The sequence below is a fragment of the Phyllobates terribilis genome, unplaced genomic scaffold (assembly GCF_046119375.1).
Source record: "Phyllobates terribilis strain yellow unplaced genomic scaffold, ASM4611937v1 Scaffold_2__4_contigs__length_985480577, whole genome shotgun sequence".
Lineage (NCBI taxonomy): Eukaryota > Metazoa > Chordata > Amphibia > Anura > Dendrobatidae > Phyllobates > Phyllobates terribilis.
Genome location: NW_027362762.1, coordinates 50,808,036 through 50,832,790, shown reverse-complemented (window position 1 = coordinate 50,832,790; position 24,755 = coordinate 50,808,036). Strand labels below are relative to the sequence as shown.

At 43.2% G+C, this 24,755-nt stretch overlaps 1 protein-coding gene across 1 annotated transcript in view; it reads left to right on the top strand.

Moving 5' to 3' along the window:
- GAB2 (GRB2 associated binding protein 2) overlaps positions 1-20,968 on the top strand; it is a 126,775-nt gene extending 105,807 nt beyond the window's left edge. Inside the window, exons 3-10 of the mRNA XM_073661686.1 lie at positions 11,221-11,461; positions 11,766-12,337; positions 13,292-13,386; positions 15,663-15,951; positions 16,728-16,818; positions 16,935-17,037; positions 17,251-17,376; positions 18,829-20,968. Coding sequence (XP_073517787.1) covers positions 11,221-11,461; positions 11,766-12,337; positions 13,292-13,386; positions 15,663-15,951; positions 16,728-16,818; positions 16,935-17,037; positions 17,251-17,376; positions 18,829-18,972 — 1,661 coding nt within the window. The 3' untranslated portion in view covers positions 18,973-20,968. The remainder of the gene's footprint in view (positions 1-11,220; positions 11,462-11,765; positions 12,338-13,291; positions 13,387-15,662; positions 15,952-16,727; positions 16,819-16,934; positions 17,038-17,250; positions 17,377-18,828) is intronic.
- The last annotated feature ends 3,787 nt before the right edge of the window (positions 20,969-24,755 follow it).

Genomic DNA, 24,755 nt, shown 5'->3' with positions numbered 1-24,755 from the left:
AGTGATCTATTTCAGCCATAACAGCATGGATGGATATATGTGATTGAGTGATATATACTAGGACATCATCAGCAAATAGAGAGCACTTGTACTCGGTGCCTCCCACCTCAATCCACCTAACATTGGGGTTATGGCGAATTGATGAGAGCAGGTGCTCCGTCACTAGGATGTATAAGAGAGGGGACAGAGGACATCCCTGCCTTGTCCCATTGGTGATTGTGAAAGGTGATGAAAATGTTCTGACGCGCCCCCTGGGCCTTGGGACACCCGGAGCCGGACCCTTTTTGGTGGATGCTGGTGGTTGTAGTCTTCGTGGCGGCGACCCGGTTCCGTGGCTCAGGGCGGTCAAACCAGTGGCGGAACTATTTATGTGGTTTTGATGTTTAAATGTCCGACTACGCCACCCGTGGATTGCGGTCAGAGTGAACCGCCGCTACAGGGCAGACCGCTGAGGCTGGTGTTGTGGGTGCAGCAGAGCATAGCATAACTCCCCACGGGAGGAGTATAGCCTCAGGGCAGTGTATGCGGAGGATGGGGGTGATGGTGCAGGGCAGCAGCAGTAACGACACTGAGTCAGTGATGCAGTCCAGGGCCTTTACTCACAGTTCTTATTATCCAGACCACGTCTGCAGGTAACGGCTGCCCACGTCGTACTGTGCTCACCAGGTGAGGGGCTCAGACAACTCCCAGATAACTTTGGAGCACTTCACAGGACCCCCTTTGTGTGTCCTTTGTCTGGCCTTTCTTACCAACACTTCTGGCCGGCTGCCTCGGGCCTCCTCTTGGTAAACTTGGCGCCAGTTTCCCTGACCCTATGTGGTGCCTTCCTAGCGGGTGTAGCGAGGGGCTGCGCCACATAAAATGTCAGAGCCTCCGGTTTCTAGCTGAGGGTCGTTTCCTGCCTCCACTAGTTCGGAGACCGGTCTCCCCCTTTGGCCTGACCCCTCCACGCAGGTGGATTCGGGCGTGCGGTGGCGACTCGCCCGTCCGCACCCCTGGGATCCCTTCATTCCTCGTTCCTGGAGCCTTCTCCGCTCCTCTTCCTTCCTTCTCCCTCTTCCAGGCCTGGGCCTCTGTTACTAGGCCCGTCTCCGGAGCAGAGCTCATGCAGAGCCCCTGCTCCCTGCCACTTCTGCTCAGACTTCTCTGCACTGAACTAAGATGGTGCCCACCTTTTATACTCCCTTCTCAATGCACCCAGGAACTGCTTCCTCCCTGCTCCTGCACTACAGGGTTCCCCTTCCTCAGTGTTCCCTCCCCCCACTCCAGCCAGGGACAGGGACTGTCGTGCCCATCTCAGGGGCATATTGGTTGCCCTGCCCCACGGCAATGTGGTGTAATGCATGCAGGTGTCGGGTCCTGATCCACACTCCATCCTTACCTGAGAGTGAGATATCACACCTCTGGGTGAGGTGCAATACGTCTGTAGCAACCGAGCCCTCAGGGTGCTACAGTTCCATTTATCTTCAGCCTAGGTGACGTATTGCGATACAGGGCCATGATTTTTGGCTATAAAAGGGTCCCCTAGACCCCTACCCCAAGCTTTTTAAGAGAATCATATATGGCGTGCCAGGAGACTCTATGGAATGCTTTCTCAGCATCCAACGAGAGTATCTAATTACAAATTTTTAACTGCATCTAGCCCAGGAAATACTTTGTGCCTAGTAGCAGTGTCTGCTAGTCAGCGGATTATCCCGGCTGTTAAGCAAGCTACACCACCTGTAGTTTAGACACTTAATTTTTTCAAAGGAAATGCTTCGGGACCATGGGATACTCAGTGAAGAGCATCTGGAGGCACCCCAAGGCATAGGGGCTGGGACTGGCAGTAGGATGCCTTGCGGTGGACAGCCGAGCTCGATCCTTATAAAAGCTTTTTAACTGCAGCAGCTTTAGTGGACGCTACTGGAGCTGGAATTACGCGGCTGCTGGCATGAGACTTGCCCTCCAATAGATCCTTGTAAATGGATTTAAAGTGTATTCATTCAAATTAGAGGGACAATTTAAATTAAAAAGCTTAGAGCTGCCTCCACCACAGGGGGGCTCGCTCGACCCACCAGCGGACAGGCACCAGTATTGGGAGAGGGGGGCTGGCCATCAGGGTTCACCGCGGCTCTGGCACAAACCCGGCGACACGGAGGTGGCACGGGCAGGAGCGGACTTACCGTGTCGGCTTCTCACTTTTTTGGTTTTAGAAGGGCATGACATGCCTATATCTGTGTCTCCCCCTCCTTTTATTCCTCCACCTCTTTTATTTTCGCATGACTATATGTACTTGTCACTTTTCCATGTGTTAGTTGTGTCTTCTGAGCAGTTTGTCAGCTTTTGGACACCTTTGAAGGTGTTTTCTATGTGTTTCTATGTGTTTGTTTGCCTGCCATTGGTTTTAACTGTGTTCGAAGGTGTTCGACGAACAGTTTGGCGAACACACGGGTGTTCGACGAACAGTTCGGCGAACACACGGGTGTTCGACGAACCGAACCGAACTCGAACACTACGGGGGTGGCTCAACACTACTAATCACCTCATTGCTCCTGGATCACTGGGAGAAGTTGCTCTTGGAGAAGGTTTAGATCTAGGGTTGAGCGAGTATGTTCTGTCCGAGTATTCTCGGGCCGAGCTCCGAGTATTTACAGCTGCTCGGTGATAAGGTTAAATCGCTCCGTGTGCATGATTTTCAACTGTTTGACAGCTTTATTACATGTGAGGAATGTCTATTTCTTACACATTCCTCACATGTAATATAACTGTCAAACAGTTGCAAATCATGCACACGGGAGCGATTCAACCATATCACCGAGCAGCTGTAAATACTCGGTGCTCGCCCGAGCATACTCGGCGAAAGGGTTAATAGAACATACTCGCTCAACACTATTTAGAGTCCATTCTTTATTCATGGCCATGTTCTTAGGCACAATTGCGAGTGAACCCCCTTCATGGATGAGAAGCCCCCACACATGAGTGGTCTCTGGAAGCTTTACTGTAGGCATGACTAGGAGCGTAGATAGAAATCATGGGGCACCGTAGCAAAAGTCCTATTTAAGGCCTCCCCAAAAGAAAGAAAATTCCGTGTTGTAGGCAAGGTCGCAGCGCACAGCCATAGTAGCAGAAGGGCATATTTCTGAATTTTTAAAGACAGAGTGACATAATTTTCCACAAGACGTGAGTTGTGAGAAGGTTCGCATTCACTGACCTCTAGAAGAGATCTTGAAAGCAGTAAAGAAGTGAAATGCAAAGTACATTGGAAAGTTGCAGAACTCTGCCTGAGCCCCGAGTTGTGGAAGGGTTAACCTTCTGAGATGACTGCGACATTTCATTAGATGCTGGAGTTGGCGCTTCTAATGAGGAGGAAGTTTTTACCTTGGCGTTTGGCAAGTGGGCGGATAGATTAGCTGCACAATCTTGCCTTTTCTCACCCCTATCTCCTGAGCCCCGAATGTACTGAGGAAATGAATGTTCTAATCCGCAGGGTTCACAGGACGCCGAGAGTGGGAGTGGGAACAGGGGAAGAAATTGCTTTTTCTTTGGAGGTTACTTGTCTAATCTTCAATTCTGGGAAGGAAATTTAGAAGAGTATATATAATTACCATACAAGGTTTATACTGTGTGTGTATGTATGTATATACAGATACAGTTAGGTCCATATATATTTGGACAGAGACAACATTTTTCTAATTTTGGTTCTAGACATTACCACAATGAATTTAAAAAAAAAACAAACAATTCAGATGCAGTTGAAGTTCAGACTTTCTGCTTTCATTTGAGGGTATCCACATTAACATTGGATGGACAATGACCCAAAACATAAAGCCAAAGCAACCCAGGAGTTTATTAAAGCAAAGAAGTGGAATATTCTTGAATGGCCAAGTCAGTCACCTGATCTCAACCCAATTGAGCATGCATTTCACTTGTTAAAGACTAAACGTCAGACAGAAAGGCCCACAAACAAACAGCAACTGAAAACCACCGCAGTGAAGGCCTGGCAGAGCATCAAAAAGGAGGAAACACAGCGTCTGGTGATGTCCATGAGTTCAAGACTTCAGGCAGTCATTGCCAACAAAGGGTTTTCATCCAAGTACTAGAAATGAACATTTTATTTACAATTATTTAATCTGTCCAATTACTTTTGGTCCCTTTAAAAACAGGGTGGCACATGTTAAGGAGCTGAAACTCCTAAACCCTTCATCCAATTTTAATGTGGATACCCTCAAATGAAAGCTGAAAGTCTGAACTTCAACTGCATCTGAAATGTTTTGTTTAAAATTCATTGTGGTAATGTCTAGAACCAAAATTAGAAAAATGTTGTCTCTGTCCAAATATTTATGGACATTATAAATATAAAGATAGATAGATATAGACTCCAGCCTTCTCTAATACTGCCACAGTCTGACGCTGGGTCCTGTCTGTATGACTGCTTATCACAAGGATAGGTCGTCACTTGCTGATTGGTGGGAGGCGATTGCTGGGACCCCCACTGATCTGCACGCAACTGGAGTCCGATGAGCCCAGGTACAAAATTTGGATCAGGGCCCCCACCTGCATGTTTAGATGTATGGGACCTTGTAGCATTGTAGATTCTATAAAGACATACGTGTTCGCCCCCTCCATGTAATAATGTCGCCTGTCCTGGCTCCTTCTTGTAGTAATCTCTCTCATTCTGGGTCCTTTCCAATAATAATGCCCTCCATCCTTGGCCACATGCTATAACATTGGACCCCTTCCTGGTATAATGTCCCCATCTTTTGGGCTCCTTCCTGGAATAGTGTCCCCCATCCTGGGCTCCTTCCATTCTTCTCCAACACATCTTAAAAACAAACAAACATTTATTCTTGCCTTCCTCCGCTCTCACACCGCACAGCATCTTGTGTAGCCAGCACAGGAGCTGGCAGCTGACTATGGCTTGCTGGTACGGGTAGCACATGTCACTGCCATGTGTCACTAACAAATCTCTGATTTCCCGCCGACGTATATTGCAGAGCAGGCAGCTGGCGTGTCTGTGCCGCAATACATTTCACCTGAATGTGCATCCTTGGACGCATATTCAGGTGAATATGGCATCAGAGGACCTCCCTCCAGCACAGGCACGTGCACCATCGCACCCTCTGCAACAGCAGTCGTTACACCCCTGATGGCACCCCTTCATTAAGTCACTGTGCAGGTCATGAAATTCGGGCCCATTTCCCTTTTTTTGGTCCTTTTTATATTCTCATCAGTGGGAGGTCCATACTGTCATACTCGAACCATCGTTTATTTTCTGAATACTTTGTCACGATCCCATCCGCAAATTCGCCACAAAGTGCAACGGTGTTAAAGGGATTTGCCCTTGACTGTCACTTGCCATAGATAATGTTTTCTTCTATCTTCCTGCGCCTCTCCATTCCTGAGATATGTCTCCCCTCATCTCAATACATCAATCTAGGCCTTTTTAATTTTTTTATTTAGCAAGTGGGTGTGGTCCTCATAAGGCACCCAAGAGTCAAGGACCACACCCACTTGTATAAAAGGACTAGATTTATATATAGGGAAGAAGAGGCCATATGTCTGGAACAGAGAGAAGCAGGAACAAAAGAAAAACTTCACTGGATTTAGGAAACCAGCGGCATTTACACCCGGTAACAAAGAATTACATATTTCTGGAAAGGGGCGGGTGCTTTTTTTTAAAGATACGACCATTTATTTTTTTATAGATAGCGATGTGTGTGTATATATAATATAAAAAAAACTTTTTTACTTCCAAGACAAAAAAAATGTAAAACTCTGAGGATGAGGGAGGCTCAGGAGCCCAGTTCCAGTAATGGATGAGGGTCACGGCCCCCAGTGTTCTAGAAATCTTCTCCCTGTCCTGTGCATTGGTGATAAATGTCTATTGTAAAACCTTAATATGTTTTTTGCAGAATTATTTTTATGCATTTTTTATGCAAATTAAAAGCTGTTTTTTACAGTACCAGCAAAAGTTCTGAAATGTCAATGCTTTTTTGGTGAATGAAACCAACTTTATTAAACATGTACTAGAGACGAATGGCACACATAATCTAGAGGAAAAAATGTAGCAAAACCTGCTTTTTGTAACATCAAAAGAGCAGGATTTGGCTGCAGAAAAATAAAATGCAGCAAAAAAGCAAGGTGTGAACATAGCTTAAAACTGTTCTGCAGCTTTCTGCTATACATGGTTTCAGTTTATCCTAATTACTCTGCTGTCAATTAAATAATATCCTGACCTCAAACTTTTAACACCTGAGTGTTTTGCTAAAACTGTATCCAGTGCAGAAAATCACTCTAACTGGGTAGAAATGACTTTTGTTCTACAGATGTATATAGGGCTGGATACAATGTAACAAACACTCAGCTCTGTTGGGAACCTAGATTTCTCTGGATATTAAATACAGGCTTGTACAGTTACCAGGAGTCGGAGAAAGCTGGGTGACAACCCGTTCTAAACCTCTAATTGTGCCCACATTGGTTGTCACCCACTTTTAGGCTATAATCTGTTCCTTATGTAGCAGCCTGTCTTAAAAATGTACTTTCTATTACTATAAAGTTGTTTTTTGTTTTTTTACCATTTCTAAAAATAACAAATTAAATTAATCCCAGTGTGTGAGCGCAGCCATGACTTAGGAATATGAACCAGATTTTCAGGCTCTTGTCCCCACCCGCAGCTCCCAAAAATGATCTGTCTTAACTGCCCCCCTCCAGTAATGTGACAATTCCAGCTGAATCAAATTTTTACATTTTTATTAAATTTTAACTTTCCGTCACAAAGAAAATGTCACCTAATGCTTCCCATCCCAGCTCGGTACTAATAGGAATCTCGCGGAGTGTAATTATTTCTCATATATCGCGGTGTGAAGAGCTGTCTCCAGGCGCCATCTGCTTTACCTTATAGGACAATTGGGAATTCTTTGTTATGACTTATTGGGGCGAGGACGAGACTGCGCCGAGGGGGTCATCGGGCACTTGGTTATATTGGGTGCAGAAGTAGAAGTTGCACCCCTGCTCTGATGATGGGATCTGCACATAGCTGACCTTTCTTTTGCTGAAGTTTTTTCCTAGATCACCCCACCCCCCTACTTAAAGTCAATCACTTAACAGGCTCCTTTAAGAAAGACCTTCTATTAGATGCTCAGATGCTTCATTCTCATTTGCTGTGATGGATCCTCCGTCAGATGAATAATCCACATGTTGCCCATTGAATCCATGGATTTTATAATAGGGCTGGCTGAACCGCTGACTTATGGAATTTGTGGCTCTGTCCATGGCACCGATTCACGGATCATTACACCTATTCATTGGCATGGGGCGAAAACTCTTAATAAAAACTGCTCAACTTCAATAAAGATATTTCCTAAAAACTAAACAAAAGACAACAACTTTTCTTTACTCTTGGTTTTTGATATAAAAATCTAGCTGCAAAACAGTGTCGCATCCATGCGGGCACCAACTTAAAACATAATCCATTGAGTTTCACCAAAAATGGCAGAATCTGAATCTGTAGAGAAGTAAATCTGAAATATCGATAAAAGTAACAAGAACCAATAATGATAAATGGTGTCAATTTTGTTTCCATATTTCACTAGAACAGTAGTGACCCCTACAGGTCATTTATCGTCACTACATTATGTAGAAACTGCAGCTTTTCTCACCTTTATTAATTTATAATACTATGTTTTACATTGAGACTGCAGGTGCTTTATACTTCCATATGTACTTGATACCGAGCAGTCTATGCATTTCCTGTTAGGTCAGTCGGTATTTGCATATTATTTTCAGTTCTGAAGCCTGCAGAATAATGATTGCAGCTTTGAAATACAATATATATAATATATTTACACAGAGTGCAGCTCTGGGGTATAATACAAAATGTAACTCTGTACATAAATTACATTACTGATCCTGAGTTACATCCTGTATTATACTCCAGAGCTGCACTCACTATTCTGCTGGTGCAGTCACTATATACATACATTACATTACTGATCCTGTACTGATCCTGAGTTACATCCTGTATTATACTCCAGAGCTGCACTCACTATTCTGCTGGTGCAGTCACTGTGTACATACATTACATTACTGATCATGTACTGATCCGGAGTTACATCCTGTATTATACTCCAGAGCTGCACTCACTATTCTGCTGGTGTAGTCACTGTGTACATACATTACATTACTGATCCTGAGTTACATCCTGTATTATACTCCAGAGCTGCACTCACTATTCTGCTGGTGTAGTCACTGTGTACATACATTACATTACTGATCCTGTACTCATCCTGAGTTATATCCTGAATTTGACTCCACCATCAGAATAGTGAGTGCAGCTCTGGAGTATAATACAGGATGTAACTCAGGATCAGTACAGGATCAGTAGTGTAATGTATGTACACAGTGACTGCACCAGCAGAATAGTGAGTGCAGCTCTGGGGTATAATACAGGATGTAACTCAGGATCAGTAATGTAATGTATGTACACAGTGACTACACCAGCAGAATAGTGAGTGCAGCTCTGGAGTATAATACAGGATGTAACTCCGGATCAGTACAGGATCAGTAATGTAATGTATGTACACAGTGACTGCACCAGCAGAATAGTGAGTGCAGCTCTGGAGTATAATACAGGATGTAACTCAGGATCAGTACAGGATCAGTAGTGTAATGTATGTACACAGTGACTGCACCAGCAGAATAGTGAGTGCAGCTCTGGGGTATAATACAGGATGTAACTCAGGATCAGTAATGTATGTACACAGTGACTGCACCAGCAGAATAGTGAGTTCAGCTCTGGGGTATAATACAGGATGTAACTCAGGATCAGTAATGTATGTACACAGTGACTGCACCAGCAGAATAGTGAGTTCAGCTCTGGAGTATAATACAGGATGTAACTCAGGATAAGTATACATTCAAATGGTCTGGTTTTGGCTTACAAATACTGAGGTGAAATCCTGACCAAAATACGGAGTGGGTGATAAATACAGAAGTGGTGACGTGTTTCTATTATACTTTTCCCTCTGATTGTTCCATTCCTGATTTTGGCTTGTAAATAGTGAATGTGTGAAAGTGGCCTAAGTAATGTAATCTCTGTACACAGTGACTGCACCTCGGTGTATATACTATGTTCTCCTCTGTAAATCATAGTATGTAACGGTTTGCCTGCTATGTAGCAATCCCATCCCTTTGGCTGTTCACTAACCAGGACTGCGCACAGGGCACAGCATCTGCACATAGAACAGAACGTGTAATTATTCTTTCATTGTTAAATTACATCCGGATGCAATGATTCATGACTCCAGCATTAAACATCCATAATCTCGTTTATCCCACTGTGGAATTATACTGAGCATCTTACCGGAACATCACTTCTATTATGCATAATGGTTTGTAAAAGACAACGGCAAATGGTGAGATTTCAGTCCTTCATCAACGTAGATGCAGTACAGCCCTACAGGAGTAAAATATATACAGGGAGTGGTTTTCTTGATTAATACAATTAAAGAATTATAATACTGCTCCTATAGACAAGTATACAAAATAACCATTGTTGTCAATGGGGGTGACTTATTGTAGTAAATTTCTTTTTCTACATGAGGCAGTATTATAGTAGTTATATTCTTGTACATAGGGGCAGTATTATAGTAGTTATATTCTTGTACATAGGGGCAGTATTATAGTAGTTATATTCTTATACATAGGAGCAGTATTATAGTAGTTATATTCTTATACATAGGAGCAGTATTATAGTAGTTATATTCTTGTACGTAGGGGGCTGTATTATAGTAGTTATATTCTTGTACGTAGGGAGCAGTATTATAGTAGTTATATTCTTGTACATAGGAGCAGTATTATAGTAGTTATATTCTTATACAAAGGAGCAGTATTATAGTAGTTATATTCTTGTACACAGGGGGCAGTATTATAGTAGTTATATTCTTGTACATAGGGGCAGTATTATAGTAGTTATATTCTTGTACATAGGAGCAGTATTATAGTAGTTATATTCTTGTACATAGAGGCAGTATTATAGTAGTTATATTCTTGTACATAGAGGCAGTATTATAGTAGTTATATTCTTGTACATAGAGGGCAGTATTATAGTAGTTATATTCTTGTACATAGGAGCAGTATTATAGTAGTTATATTCTTATACATAGGAGCAGTATTATAGTAGTTATATTCTTGTACATAGAGGGCAGTATTATAGTAGTTATATTCTTATACATAGGAGCAGTATTATAGTAGTTATATTCTTATACATAGGAGCAGTATTATAGTAGTTATATTCTTGTACGTAGGGGGCTGTATTATAGTAGTTATATTCTTGTACGTAGGGAGCAGTATTATAGTAGTTATATTCTTGTACATAGGAGCAGTATTATAGTAGTTATATTCTTGTACATAGGAGCAGTATTATAGTAGTTATATTCTTGTACATAGGAGCAGTATTATAGTAGTTATATTCTTGTACGTAGGGGGCTGTATTATAGTAGTTATATTCTTGTACGTAGGGAGCAGTATTATAGTAGTTATATTCTTGTACATAGGAGCAGTATTATAGTAGTTATATTCTTGTACATAGGAGCAGTATTATAGTAGTTATATTCTTATACAAAGGAGCAGTATTATAGTAGTTATATTCTTGTACACAGGGGGCAGTATTATAGTAGTTATATTCTTGTACATAGGGGCAGTATTATAGTAGTTATATTCTTGTACATAGGAGCAGTATTATAGTAGTTATATTCTTGTACATAGGAGCAGTATTATAGTAGTTATATTCTTGTACATAGGGGCAGTATTATAGTAGTTATATTCTTGTACATAGGAGCAGTATTATAGTAGTTATATTCTTGTACATAGAGGCAGTATTATAGTAGTTATATTCTTGTACATAGAGGCAGTATTATAGTAGTTATATTCTTGTACATAGAGGGCAGTATTATAGTAGTTATATTCTTGTACATAGGGGGCAGTATTATAGTAGTTATATTGTACATAGGGGCAGTATTATAGTAGTTATATTCTTGTACATAGGGGCAGTATTATAGTAGTTATATTCTTGTACATGGGAGCAGTATTATAGTAGTTATATTCTTGTACATAGGGGGCAGTATTATAGTAGTTATATTCTTGTACATAGGGAGCAGTATTATAGTAGTTATATTCTTGTACTTAGGGGGCAGTATTATAGTAGTTATATTGTTGTCTAACCTATTCTTTGTTTTCATGCAGATTCCTTAAGAAATGTTCAGTCTGTGAACCATGGTCCAAGATCCTCTCCTGCAGAATTTAGTTCCACCCACCACTTACTCAGGGAAAGAAAGTCCTCTGCTCCGTCCCACTCCAGCCAGCCCACCTTATTCACATTTGAACCTTCCTCAAACCATATGCATCAGACAACGCTGTCGGCTAGTGCACCCCAGGATTACCTATTTCTTCATCAATGTATGAGCCGGAAGACAGAGAATATGAGGTAAGTGCAAAGTCTGTGCATGGAGCAGCTAATGCTGGTGTTGCTGTGGGTGTTGGTCTTCTGTACCAGTCACTGCCTCTTCTTGGCTGCAGTTTATCTTAGACTTCTTATCCTTGCACAATTTTGATCAGTGGTGGCTCCAGCTTTCCCTCCTTGTCTATTGGAATCAGAGGTGGTCAGAAATCCAATTCTTGTTTAATCTCTGCTTTTCCACCATGATTTACACTGCAGCTGTGCTTCTTTGTTTGTGTACGTTACATTTGTAGAATTTTAGAGAATAGTTTTTTTTGTTTTATGTTTTCAGAAGCGCCAGTTTTTCTCAAGCCACGCGGTCTTCCTTTTTCATGCGTAGTGATACGGCTGTACAGAAGTTGGCTCAGGGTTACGGGCACTGCATGAATGGAGTGAGTGGTCAGGTCCACGGTTTCTACAGTTTACCAAAGCCGAGACGGCTCAGCTCCGAGCTGCGGGACAGCGCTTACGATCTCCCCAGGAGCTTCGGCTCAGACACTCCAACCAAGTCCAGCCTTACTGCACTAGAATCTGAGAATGAGGACGTTTACACCTACAAGACTCCGAGCAACGCGCTGTGTAAAGAGTTTGGTGAGCTCTCGACAGACTCCTATGACCTTCCCGGGACTCCTCTTTCAGTTTATCAAATACCAAGGACCTTTACATTGGACAAGAACCATAATGCCTTGGGATTAGCTTCCAATGACTTCCAAAATGCTCCTCCACCAAGACCCCCTAAACCGGGTCATTCAGAAACTCGTTGGGGAACTCCTCAGCCAAATAATGGGGACAACACAGGGGTTGTTTCTGTCAACATTCCAAGGAGGAACACATTGCCGGCCATGGAGAATAGGCGTCATCGAGGTAAGCGCTTACTGCTGCCAGTGTATTGTAAGTCTGGACTGACAAACTGACAAGAATATAACTACTATAATACTGCCGCTATGTACAAGAATATAACTACTATAATACTGCTCCTATGTACAAGAATATAACTACTATAATACTGCTCCTATGTACAAGAATATAACTACTATAATACTGCCCCTATGTACAAGAATATAACTACTATAATACTGCCCCTATGTACAAGAATATAACTACTATAATACTGCCCCTATGTACAAGAATATAACTACTATAATACTGCCCCTATGTACAAGAATATAACTACTATAATACTATCCCCTATGTACAAGAATATAACTACTATAATACTGCCCCTATGTACAAGAATATAACTACTATAATACTGCCCCTATGTACAAGAATATAACTACTATAATACTGCCCCTATGTACAAGAATATAACTACTATAATACTGCTCCTATGTACAAGAATATAACTACTATAATACTGCCCCTATGTACAGGAATATACCTAGTATAATACTGCTCCTATGTACAAGAATACAACTACTATAATACTGCCCCCTATGTACAAGAATATAACTACTATAATACTGCCCCTATGTACAAGAATATAACTACTATAATACTGCTCCTATGTACAAGAATATAACTACTATAATACTGCCCCTATGTACAGGAATATACCTAGTATAATACTGCTCCTATGTACAAGAATACAACTACTATAATACTGCCCCCTATGTACAAGAATATAACTACTATAATACTGCCCCTATGTACAAGAATATAACTACTATAATACTGCTCCTATGTACAAGAATATAACTACTATAATACTGACAGAAGAATATTAATGAGAATGTTTAGGAGAAATTTCTGCCATTCCTGGGACATTTTCGTATCTCTGACCTGCGCTTTCTCTTACCTTTCGTTACCGGTGAGCAGCCTCCTCCTGTGAAGCTTATGACTATCCTCATCTTGGAGATTTCAGCACGGAGCAGTCTGTGGAGTCAATCAATGATGGGTTCAATTCCTACCTTGTGAGTAAATAGCTGTATTGTGTTTTTACCACTGATTTTAAATTTTCAGGACAAAATACTGTTAACACCTTCCCATCATTGCCTCTTCACATCCAGATGATGTCCCACTTACCATTAGGATGTGAAAAAGTCTGTAAATCCCTTGGCTCTCACTGCCTGATAACTGTCTATTCCCCCTGATTGCTGCGATACCGGAGAGGGGAAGGAGCATTGTCAATTATGGCTCCTGGAATGTAGCAATGTAAAAAAAAAAAAAATGCAGGGACTTTAAGGTAGAATTAAACATTGTCCTTAAGAGGTTAATGAAGGGCGTGTCAGTTTCTGAAGATACAGAGCATCATAGGGATGAATGATGGAATCTTACGGTTTGTAGTCACCACTAGAGGGAGCTGAGGAGTTTACTGCATACAGTTCATACATTGAACTGAATCATAGCACAGTATGCAGTGAGCTCCTTCTAGTGGTGACTGCAGGAAGCCAAAATTTCTGTAACTGTTCAAGCAGGGGTTTTGGAGCTCTGGTCAGCATCTTTACAGCCATTTTTCTGATACTTACAGTACAGACCAAAAGTTTGGACACACCTTCTCATTTAAAGATTTTTCTGTATTTTCAGGACTATGAAAATTGTACATTCACACTGAAGGCATCAAAACTATGAATTAACACATGTGGAATTATATAGTTAACAAAAAAGTGTGAAACAACTGAAAATATGTCTTATATTCTAGGTTCTTCAAAGTAGCCACCTTTTGCTTTGATGACTGCTTTGCGCACTCTTGGCATTCTCTTGATGAGCTTCAAGAGGTAGTCACCGGAAATGGTCTTCCAACAATCTTGAAGGAGTTCCCAGAGATGCTTAGCACTTGTTGGCCCTTTTGCCTTCACTCTGCGGTCCAGCTCACCCCAAACCATCTCGATTGGGTTCAGGTCTGGTGACTGTGGAGGCCAGGTCATCTGGCGTAGCACCCCATCACTCTCCTTCTTGGTCAAATAGCCCTTACACAGCCTGGAGGTGTATTTGGGGTCATTGTCCTGTTGAAAAATAAATGATGGTCCAACTAAACGCAAACCGGATGTAATAGCATGCCGCTGCAAGATGCTGTGGTAGCCATGCTGGTTCAGTATGCCTTCAATTTTGAATAAATCCCCAACAGTGTCACCAGCAAAGCCCCCCCACACCATCACACCTCCTCCTCCATGCTTCACGGTGGGAACCAGGCATGTAGAGTCCATCCGTTCACCTTTTCTGCGTCGCATAAAGACACGGTGGTTGGAACCAAAGATCTCAAATTTGGACTCCTCAGACCAAAGCACAGATTTCCACTGGTCTAATGTCCATTCCTTGTGTTCTTTAGCCCAAACAAGTCTCTTCTGCTTGTTTGCTGTCCTTAGCAGTGGTTTCCTAGCAGCTATTTTACCATGAAGGCTTGCTGCACAAAGTCTCCTCTTAACAGTTGTTGAAGAGATGTGTCTGCTGCTAGAACTCTGTGTGACATTGACCTGGTCTCTAATCTGAGCTGCTGTTAACCTGCGATTTCTGAGGCTGGTGACTCTGATAAACTTATCCTCAGAAGCAGAGGTGACTCTTGGTCTTCCTTTCCTGGGGCAGTCCTCATGTGAGCCAGTTTCTTTGTAGCGCTTGATGGTGTTTGCAACTGCACTTGGGGACACTTTCAAAGTTTGCCCAATTTTTCGGACTGACTGACCTTCATTTCTTAAAGTAATGATGGCCACTCGTTTTTCTTTATTTAGCTGCTTTTTTCTTGTCATAATACAAATTCTAACAGTCTATTCAGTAGGACTATCAGCTGTGTATCCACCTGACTTCTGCACAACACAACTGATGGTCCCAAGCCCATTTATAAGGCAAGAAATCCCACTTATTAAACCTGACAGGGCACACCTGTGAAGTGAAAACCATTTCCGGTGACTACCTCTTGAAGCTCATCAAGAGAATGCCAAGAGTGTGCAAAGCAGTCATCAAAGCAAAAGGTGGCTACTGTGAAGAACCTAGAATATAAGACATATTTTCAGTTGTTTCACACTTTTTTGTTAAGTATATAATTCCACATGTGTTAATTCATAGTTTTGTTGCCTTCAGTGTGAATGTACAATTCTCATAGTCATGAAAATACAGAAAATTTTTGAATGAGAAGGTGTGTCCAAACTTTTGGTCTGTACTGTATGTCTTATGTATTGTACTTGGTTTGGATTGTGGGTTTTTTGGATGCCTCATGGGTCTGGATTTTTCAATCATTGAAAAATGTATTCTTTAGCAAACAAAAGACTCCATGACGAGGTCCGAAAGTGCTGACTCTGAAGACAACTACGTGCCCATGAATCCCGGCTCGGCATCGCAGTTCAACTCTGAGAAGCTGAACGACAATGCTCAGAGCGTGTATATTCCCATGAGCCCCGGCCCCCATCACTTTGATTTCTTGGGATTCTCTTCTGCCACCCTACCTGCCCGCAAAGGAAGTACAGCCTCCCTGTGCCAGCGGCCGACCAGAGTCAGTGACATCCAGCCTCCGCCAGTCAACCGCAACCTGAAGCCGGATAGGAAAGGTAGGCAGGTTATATTGAGCGCTACTGGCTATCGAGGGCTACTGTATAATTTAGACCTTTTTTCCTTATGTCCTTTTGCAAATTTTCAACCCTCTTTCCTCCTTTTCCACATATACAGTAAGTTTTTCAGCATCCAACTATTCATTCATCTACACGTCCCACTGTCCTTCCATCCCTTTGTTCATCCTGCCTTCCATTTACTCACCTCTCCATCTCTCCGTAAGTCCCGCCAACCTGCTGTTCCCATCACTGTACACCATCCATCCATCCATCCATCCATCCATCCATCCACCCACCCACCCATCTCTCTGCCTCTGTATTCCTACCCTTGTACTTTCCTCTGTTCTTCCGACCCTCCGACCGGGCTCTCCCCTCCGACCGGGCTCTCCTTTCCGACCGGGCTCTCCTTTCCGACCGGGCTCTCCTTTCCGACCGGGCTCTCCTTTCCGACCGGGCTCTCCTTTCCGACCGGGCTCTCCTTTCCGACCGGGCTCTCCTTTCCGACCGGGCTCTCCTTTCCGACCGGGCTCTCCTTTCCGACCGGGCTCTCCCTTCCGACCGGGCTCTCCCCTCCGACCGGGCTCTCCCCTCCGACCGGGCTCTCCCCTCCGACCGGGCTCTCCCCTCCGACCGGGCTCTCCCCTCCGACCGGGCTCTCCCCTCCGACCGGGCTCTCCCCTCCGACCGGGCTCTCCCCTCCGACCGGGCTCTCCCGCTTTGAATGTTTTTATCCGGTACTATTATTCTCTCTTTACCCACAATTACCTGCTCCACAGCTAAACCGACCCCTCTGGACCTGCGGGGCACCACCATAATTGATGAACTACCCTTCAAGTCTCCAGTCACTAAATCTTGGTGCAGACAGACGTGAGTAGGGCTTCCTGAGTTTTGTCAGTATATATCGGACCAGTAATCCGGCATCAGAAGAATAGAAGCCCTTACATCTGGTGAGTGATTAATAATGACCTATAATCCTCTCCCAGGCATTCGCTAAAATCTGGATCATCTCAATACTGCCGCCCGGTGTCCACACAGAGTATTACCAGCACCAGCTCCGGGGACAGTGAAGAAAACTATGTCGCGATGGTAGGTTTACAGTCTGGGCGCTTACTGGATTGGGGAAGCTTTGGGCGCTGTCTTATATATTTTTATTACAAGCCAGACCCCAAATACTGATATTGCATCTGACGTATCAAAGTAATAACATTGGCATCCACTGTTCCTCTCGTAAGTGGCGTCCACGGTGTATTTTGATAAATCATATTTTTATATATTTTTTTTTTTTTATTATTCTTTAAGCAAAATCCCGTGTCTGCTTCTCCGGGAACCAGCGGTACTAACAGTCCGGCCCAGAAGAAGAGCACCGGGAGTGTGGATTACTTGGCGTTGGACTTTCAGCCGGTGTCGCCAACCCCTCACCGGAAGGTAAAGCCAAATGTTGGAATTTTTTAGGACATTTACGTATGTATTCACCATTGTGTAATCGGGGCCGGTTTTAGACAAACTGGGGCCTTGGGCAAAACTTAAAAGTGGGGACCCAAATACTCACACATTGCACCATCACACAGCCCATGGAAATGCAAACCAAATGTGTCTGAGTTCACACACGAGAGTGATCAATGTTATCCGAGTTGTTCGGAGCTGGTTCCCCGGCCTCTTTACACCGGTTGAGGAAGAATGATGGGCTTGAAACAATCACTAATAGATCAATCTGTCCCCATACACATCATATTATCAGCAGCAGATCTGCAGATTACACCGGGCGATGTGCTGCTGAGAACAGGGATTTTTGTTCCGCCATAAACAATCCAATCACCCGATGCATAAGCTGCATTTTGCTCGTTCGTTTTGCCGACATGTTTACACCTATGAGCTCTCGTTTATGCTGCCAGTATTTATAAATGTGAATGCTACATAAACACAGTATGTGACACAAACACTGTATGTTACACACATGTATACACCATCTGCATGTTACTCATATGTATTTACACAGAGCACATACACACGCACAGCACACTTGTATACACTGAGCATATACACAGAGCACATACACACTTGTATGCATACAGCACATACATACTTGTATACACAAAACATATACAAGTGTGCTGTGCTTATGTTCTCTGTGTAAATGCGCACACACGTATACACGCAGTACATTCACACCACTCCCACCCACACAATACACACGTGTGTACATACAGCGCATACACACACGTACATCCACATTTGCCTAAATGCTGTTTTTTTTGTTTTTTTTATTTTTGCAATTTGCTTTTGCGTGATTTCAGCAAAATCCTTAAACAGAAGTCAGTAAAAGCTGTAAACTGAACCTCTAAAGGCAATCTGAGTGTAAAAAAAAAAAAAATCCTTATACTCCACTGCTCATCTCTCCGGCCCCTCCGCTCCTCACATCACCCATCTGATCCTCGCCGCATACGAAGATCGTCGCCACACGTGCTGAAATCCCTGGACCTCTTGCAAAGGTCACAGTGACCTCCAACATAATCCTTATAATGATCTCCCATTCTTATATCTGCATAGATGAGCGTGACAAGGGAGGAGAGCATACATTATCTCTTTATAGACCGATACCATTCAGGACTCCAGGAAAGCTGGGTGTCCACATATATGGCCCTTATTATAGCACTCCAGGTTTTTCACTCTGCCCTAGAATGAGTTGTAGTCTGAGTGCAATAAGGACAGAGGCAGACTTCTCTGCTTTTAATACAGTTTTGCCATTCAGGAATTTGGGAATGTTTGGTGACCTACAATGTGGCTGTGATTCTTTACATGAAGGAGGGTCATGCATTTAATCTGCCATTCAGGGACTTGGGAAAGCTGGGTGATAGTGATTGTTTTTGTTTCCTGCAGCCCTCCACGTCTTCTGTCGCATCCGATGAAAAGGTGGACTATGTCCAAGTGGACAAAGAGAAGACCCAGGCGCTGCAGAACACGATGCAGGAGTGGACGGACGTGCGCCAGTCTTCGGAGTCCGCCAAGAACGCCAAACCATGATGGCGCCACCCCATGGACATTAACAAATGCTGACGAGCTGGAGCCTCCGCGCTGCGACCGACCGCCATGCTGCTTGATCTGCCTTTACTATAGCGGATAATCGACGTTGTGGGAGGAGCTCTCAAACACAGATTTCCCAGTGGCGTCTTTACCACTTAAAGGGGCCACAATACTTTCTAGGTTACTATAATCGATGCTTCACATAGCATGGAGTATTACATTGACTGTAAAAGTGCACCCGTCACACCCTGGCACCATATTGACCATTCTCGAGCTCATCAGACACAGCCTAATATATAGAGACGGGCGTCCTTAACAATGGGGGAGGGGTGCGGTTTATCGTACATACTGTTGCATACAAATTTCTTTTCAAATTTTTGTAGCTGTGCCTTTAAATCGCTAAAAAGCAATGCCTTGTTTTGCAACAATGGTGGACATTTAGGAAAACTAATGCTCAGCCTTCATAGCAAAAGGTTATCTACAGGCATAGAAAGAGTAGTAAAAAGAGTCATGTCAGGTGTTTTACTCTAGTTCCTTCCAAAGCAGCATTCGAAATGTTGCTGCCTGCCATTTAGAGTGTAATACATGCTTGACAGCCGAGTGACTGGTGCATTGTGGGAGCAGAATACCATCTGATTCTGCATATGAATTGAGGACCTAGCAGAAATCTAAATGCAGCTTTGGATGTGAATGGAGCATTGGTTCTTTTAAATGTCGCCTAAGTTTGGCGTCCTCCCAGAAACTTCCAGATGTAACAGGTGAATTTTCCATTCACTCTGTCAACTAAATTTACATAAGTATATTTTTAATTTCTTTTTTATTTCACTTTTTTTGTTTTTTTATATTCACTTTTTGCATAGCAATATTCTAATGGGGCTGCTGACAAAAAAAAATTCCTTTACTGTTACCCAAATTGCACCGGGTCCTCTTTGGTGTAAAATGTGCAGGTGTTGTCCGGCATTGATCACCACTGTGCTAAATATTTGCGCAAATATTTTTGTTGCTTTTAGTATCCGGACATAAAAAAGGTGCCCTATCCCGTACCAACTCATCAGAGGACGAAGGGGCCATTGCGGTTAATGGCTCCAACCTTGGCAGGGAGGGAGTTGGAGATTTTGTCAGCAGGGGCCGAGCCGTACAGTTCTTCACCCCATACGGTCTTTAAAATAAGTGATTTTCTCCGCCCCCAAGGACTGAGCTCTTCTTCAGGGGCGGAATAAATCACTTTACTTACACTCCCTTGAGGAAGAGGTTGATGAAGACACTTTGTAGGTTAAATAACGTTGATTCGCCCCCACCCTGAGGATTGAATTGGGGTAGGAGAAAATCATTACTTTAGCTAATCTGCATATCATTTGCATTTACCTGTTCCTCAGGGGCGGGGTAAATCAAATTGTGGACACCATGCAAGTCATGGGGAGAGTCTACTTCTATAAGCAAAACTTGAAGCTTCTAATATTGCCAGTCATACAGGTGTCCTCTTATATGGCAGACGAGCTCTCGGGCCCTTCTCACCTCGGGGCCCAGGGTACGGCTGTTACCTCTGCACCCTCCATAGCTGCGCCCCATCTATGGTTTATGGTCCATAACAATGTCTGTGCAACAGTTACTATAAATGTCGTCATACAGTCGCCAAAACCGGTCACAGGCTCGGGGTTTGGGTCTCTTTTATTTTTTTTTTTATTACTTTAAATTAGGTGAATTTCCGACTTCTAATGATTTTTCTATAAGTAGTGAAACACTGTGATTGCGAGAGAACTTTACTACCACAATCTTCATTTTATTGTTCTTTGTGTGGAGTCTAAGTCAACTCTTCGTTATTGGAGCTATTGTTTAATGCATCTGATCAGATCAATTTTTTTAGCTTTCTTTCTTAAATATTTTGGTGTTTTTTTTTTTTTACACTGTTTTATTGTATTTTTTTTTTTTTTTTCAAGTATATATGATCATTGTGGAGTTGATGGATACGGTCGCGTTTAGCACTTTTTTCAGGTTCCTGGCCGCGCTTAGTTGGTTATATCTATGTAGTGTCTGACTAACTGAAAAAAAAAAAAAAAAAAAACACTACTTCACTGTATTTTTTTTCACCTTTTTTTTTTTTTTGGAAGTGGGGGTGGGGGGGTATTTTATTTTTTTATTTGATGCAAAAAAGAAAATCACAATTCCATTGTATATCAGTATTAGATTACAGTATTTTTTCTGCTTTATCTGTATCGGGCAGATTCTGAGGGCTCATTCACATGGAGGAGCTTCATGCATAGATACCTGTGCCGCCATATAGTGCATCCATACAGCAGCGTATTTGGGGGGGATATTGTTTGGTCTCACTTCTGGTTCAGTAAAGTCACATCAGATTTAGACTTGGCTGCAGTGAATTTGTGCTTTATAAAAAAAATATATATTTTTTTATTTAACACAGCAATTTTCAGGGATTAAAATTAAGAATTGTATTTTTTTGCATTTTTTTATAGATAAAATTTTTGGGACCCAAAAACCTTTAATTGAGGTCCCCCCCAACTATATACACTGCTCAAAAAAATAAAGGGAACACTGAAATAACACATCCTAGATCTGAATGAATGAAATATTCTCATTGAATACTTAGTTCTGTATAAAGCTGAATGTGCTGACAACAAAATGACACAAAAATCATCAATGGAGGTCTGGATTTGGAGACACCCCCAAAATTAAAGTGGAAAAACACACTACAGGCTGATCCAACTTTGATGTAATGTCCTTAAAACAAGTCACAATGAGGCTCAGTATTGTGTGTGGCCTCCACGTGCCTGTATGACCTCCCTACAACGCCTGGGCATGCTCCTGATGAGGCTGAGTATTGTGTGTGACCTCCACGTGCCTGTATGACATCCCTACAACGCCTGGGCATGCTCCTGATGAGGCTGAGTATTGTGTGTGGCCTCCACGTGCCTGTATGACATCCCTACAACGCCTGGGCATGCTCCTGATGAGGCTGAGTATTGTGTGTGGCCTCCACGTGCCTGTATGACATCCCTACAACGCCTGGGCATGCTCCTGATGAGGCTCAGTATTGTGTGTGACCTCCACGTGGCTGTATGACCTCCCTACAATGCCTGGGCATGCTCCTGATGAGGCTGAGTATTGTGTGTGGCCTCCATGTGCCTGTATGGCCTCCCTACAACGCCTGGGCATGCTCCTGATGAGGCTGAGTATTGTGTGTGGCCTCCACGTGCCTGTATGACCTCCCTACAACGCCTGGGCATGCTCCTGATGAGGTTGCGGATGGTGTCCTGTGGGATCTCCTCCCAGACCTGGACTAAAGCATCCGCCAACTCCTGGACAGTCTGTGGTGCAACGTGACGTTGGTGGATGGAGCGAGACATGATGTCCCAGATAGGCTCAATCGGATTCAGGTCTGGGGAACGGGCGGGCCAGTCCATAGCTTCAATGCCTTCTTCTTGCAGTAACTGCTGACACACTCCAGCCACATGAGGTCTGGCATTATCCTGCATTAGGAGGAACCCAGGGCCAGCCGCACCAGCATATGGTCTCACAAGGGGTCTGAGGATCTCATCTCGGTACCTAATGGCAGTCAGGCTACCTCTGGCGAGCACATGGAGGGCTGTGCGGCCCTCCAAAGAAATGCCACCCCACACCATTACTGACCCACTGCCAAACCAGTCACGCTGGAGGATGTTGCAGGCAGATCGCTCTCCACGGCGCCTCCAGACTCTGTCACGTCTGTCACATGTGCTCAATGTGAACCTGCTTTCATCTGTGAAGAGCACAGGGCGCCAGTGGCGACTTTGCCAATCCTGGTGTTCTGTGGCAAATGCCAAGCGTCCTGCACAGTGTTGGGCTGTGAGCACAACCCCCATCTGTGGACGTCGCGCCCTCATACCACCCTCATGGAGTTGGTTTCTAACAGTTTGTGCAGACCCATGCACATTTGTGGCCTGCTGGAGGTCATTTTGCAGGGCTCTGGCAGTGCTCCTCCTGTTCCTCCTTGCACAATGGCTGAGGTAGCAGTCCTGCTGCTGGGTTGTTGCCCTCCTCCACGTCTCCTGGTGTACTGGTCTGTCTCCTGGTAGCACTTCCAGCCTCTGGACACTACGCTGACAGGCACAGCAAACCTTCTTGCCACAGCTCGCATTGATGTGCCATCCTGGATGAGCTGCACTACCTGAGCAACTTCTGTGGGTTGTAGAGTCCGTCTCATGCTACCACGAGTGTGAAAGCACAACCAACATTCAAAAGTGACCAAAACATCAGCCAGAAAGCATTGGTACTGAGATGTGGTCTGTGGTCCCCACCTGCAGAACCACTCCTTTATTGAGGGTGTCTTGATAATTGCCAATAATTTCCATCTATTGTCTATTCTATTTGCACAACAGCCTGTGAAATTGATTGTCAATCAGTGTTGCTTCCTAAGTGGACAGTTTGATTTCACAGAAGTTTGATTGACTTGGAGTTATATTCTGTTTAAGTGTTCCCTTTATTTTTTTTGAGCAGTGTATATATAATACTGCAGCACTCATATGTGACAGTGGGACTTTTTGGACATCTTAAAGGGGTTGTCTAGGACTGAGAAAATAATGACCTAGAGACAAGGTAACAACTGATTAGAGGGGGTACTGGGTGTTGGACCCTATTCAGTTGGTAAAAGTTCCCCAGAAGTAAAAAGTGTATGAAGCCGGAATACAACTGCTCCATACACCATGTAGTGGCAGTTCTCGGTACTGCAGCTCACCGCCCATTGAAGTGAATATGGCCTATAAATGGAGCTGTGCTCTTCCAGCTTGGCACTGTGTACTTAAATTTTCCAGGGGTCCAGATAACAGCTGATCAATGGGAGTGCCAAGTATTGAACCCCCACCGATTTTTGAGATTGGTGACCTTGTCCTATGGATATATTAATATATTAGTCCTTTAAGACTCCAGAGGTCAGAGTGCGACCACAACCTTTTGCGCCCTCTATAGTTAAACCTGTCTTTTTTTTTTTTTTTTTCAAGGATATTTTATTTTGTTAATTTCACACATTTCTTTGTGTTTTTTAAAAAATTTAATTTTAAAGTTGCATAATTTTAAATTGGTTAAAAAAAAGAAATTATAACTTTAATTTACTGGCAGGTACCTGCCAACTTTTTTTTTTCTCCCTAGTCCTGACTTTTTTTTTTTTTTTTTTTTTTTAAGTGGGTGTGAGTAGTACACACTCACTCCCACTTAGTGCTGGTGAAGTGAGGTACCCTGATTATTTTTTTGAAAAAAACAAAACAAAAACTTAAGCCTTATTGTTAAAAGTTGATCAAGCGTAATGTCCCCAACCCACCCTAAAAATGGGGACCCCTGGTGTTACTTAAAGGTTGCATTATTTTTCCTATGCTTTTATAATCTAGATTTAAGCCACCTGGTAGGCATAGGTCATGAGGGGCTTAGATGCATCATTTAATTCCAGAATATTTTGGGACTTCTTTACTTTTTTAAATCGCTATCCTAACAGTATTGTAACAGAAACAGAGTATTTCAGAAGAGCTTGTGAGTGAGCCAGTGACTGGTCCAGTCCTGATAATGTGTGGATAGTCCTAGAGCAGGAGAATGGAGTTAACATAATAGGCCACAATAGAAAGGGGGAGATCTCAGCAGCACAGAGTATATTAGCAGTAAAGAGGAGGATTGAGATACGTGGGAAGTCACAGCGGATAGTGAAAGGAAACACAGCAGCACCGATTTTATGAAGTGGTGTGCCGATCTTTTGTGTGTGTGTGTGGGGGGGGGGGTAGTGACCTGTCCACTCATGACTATAT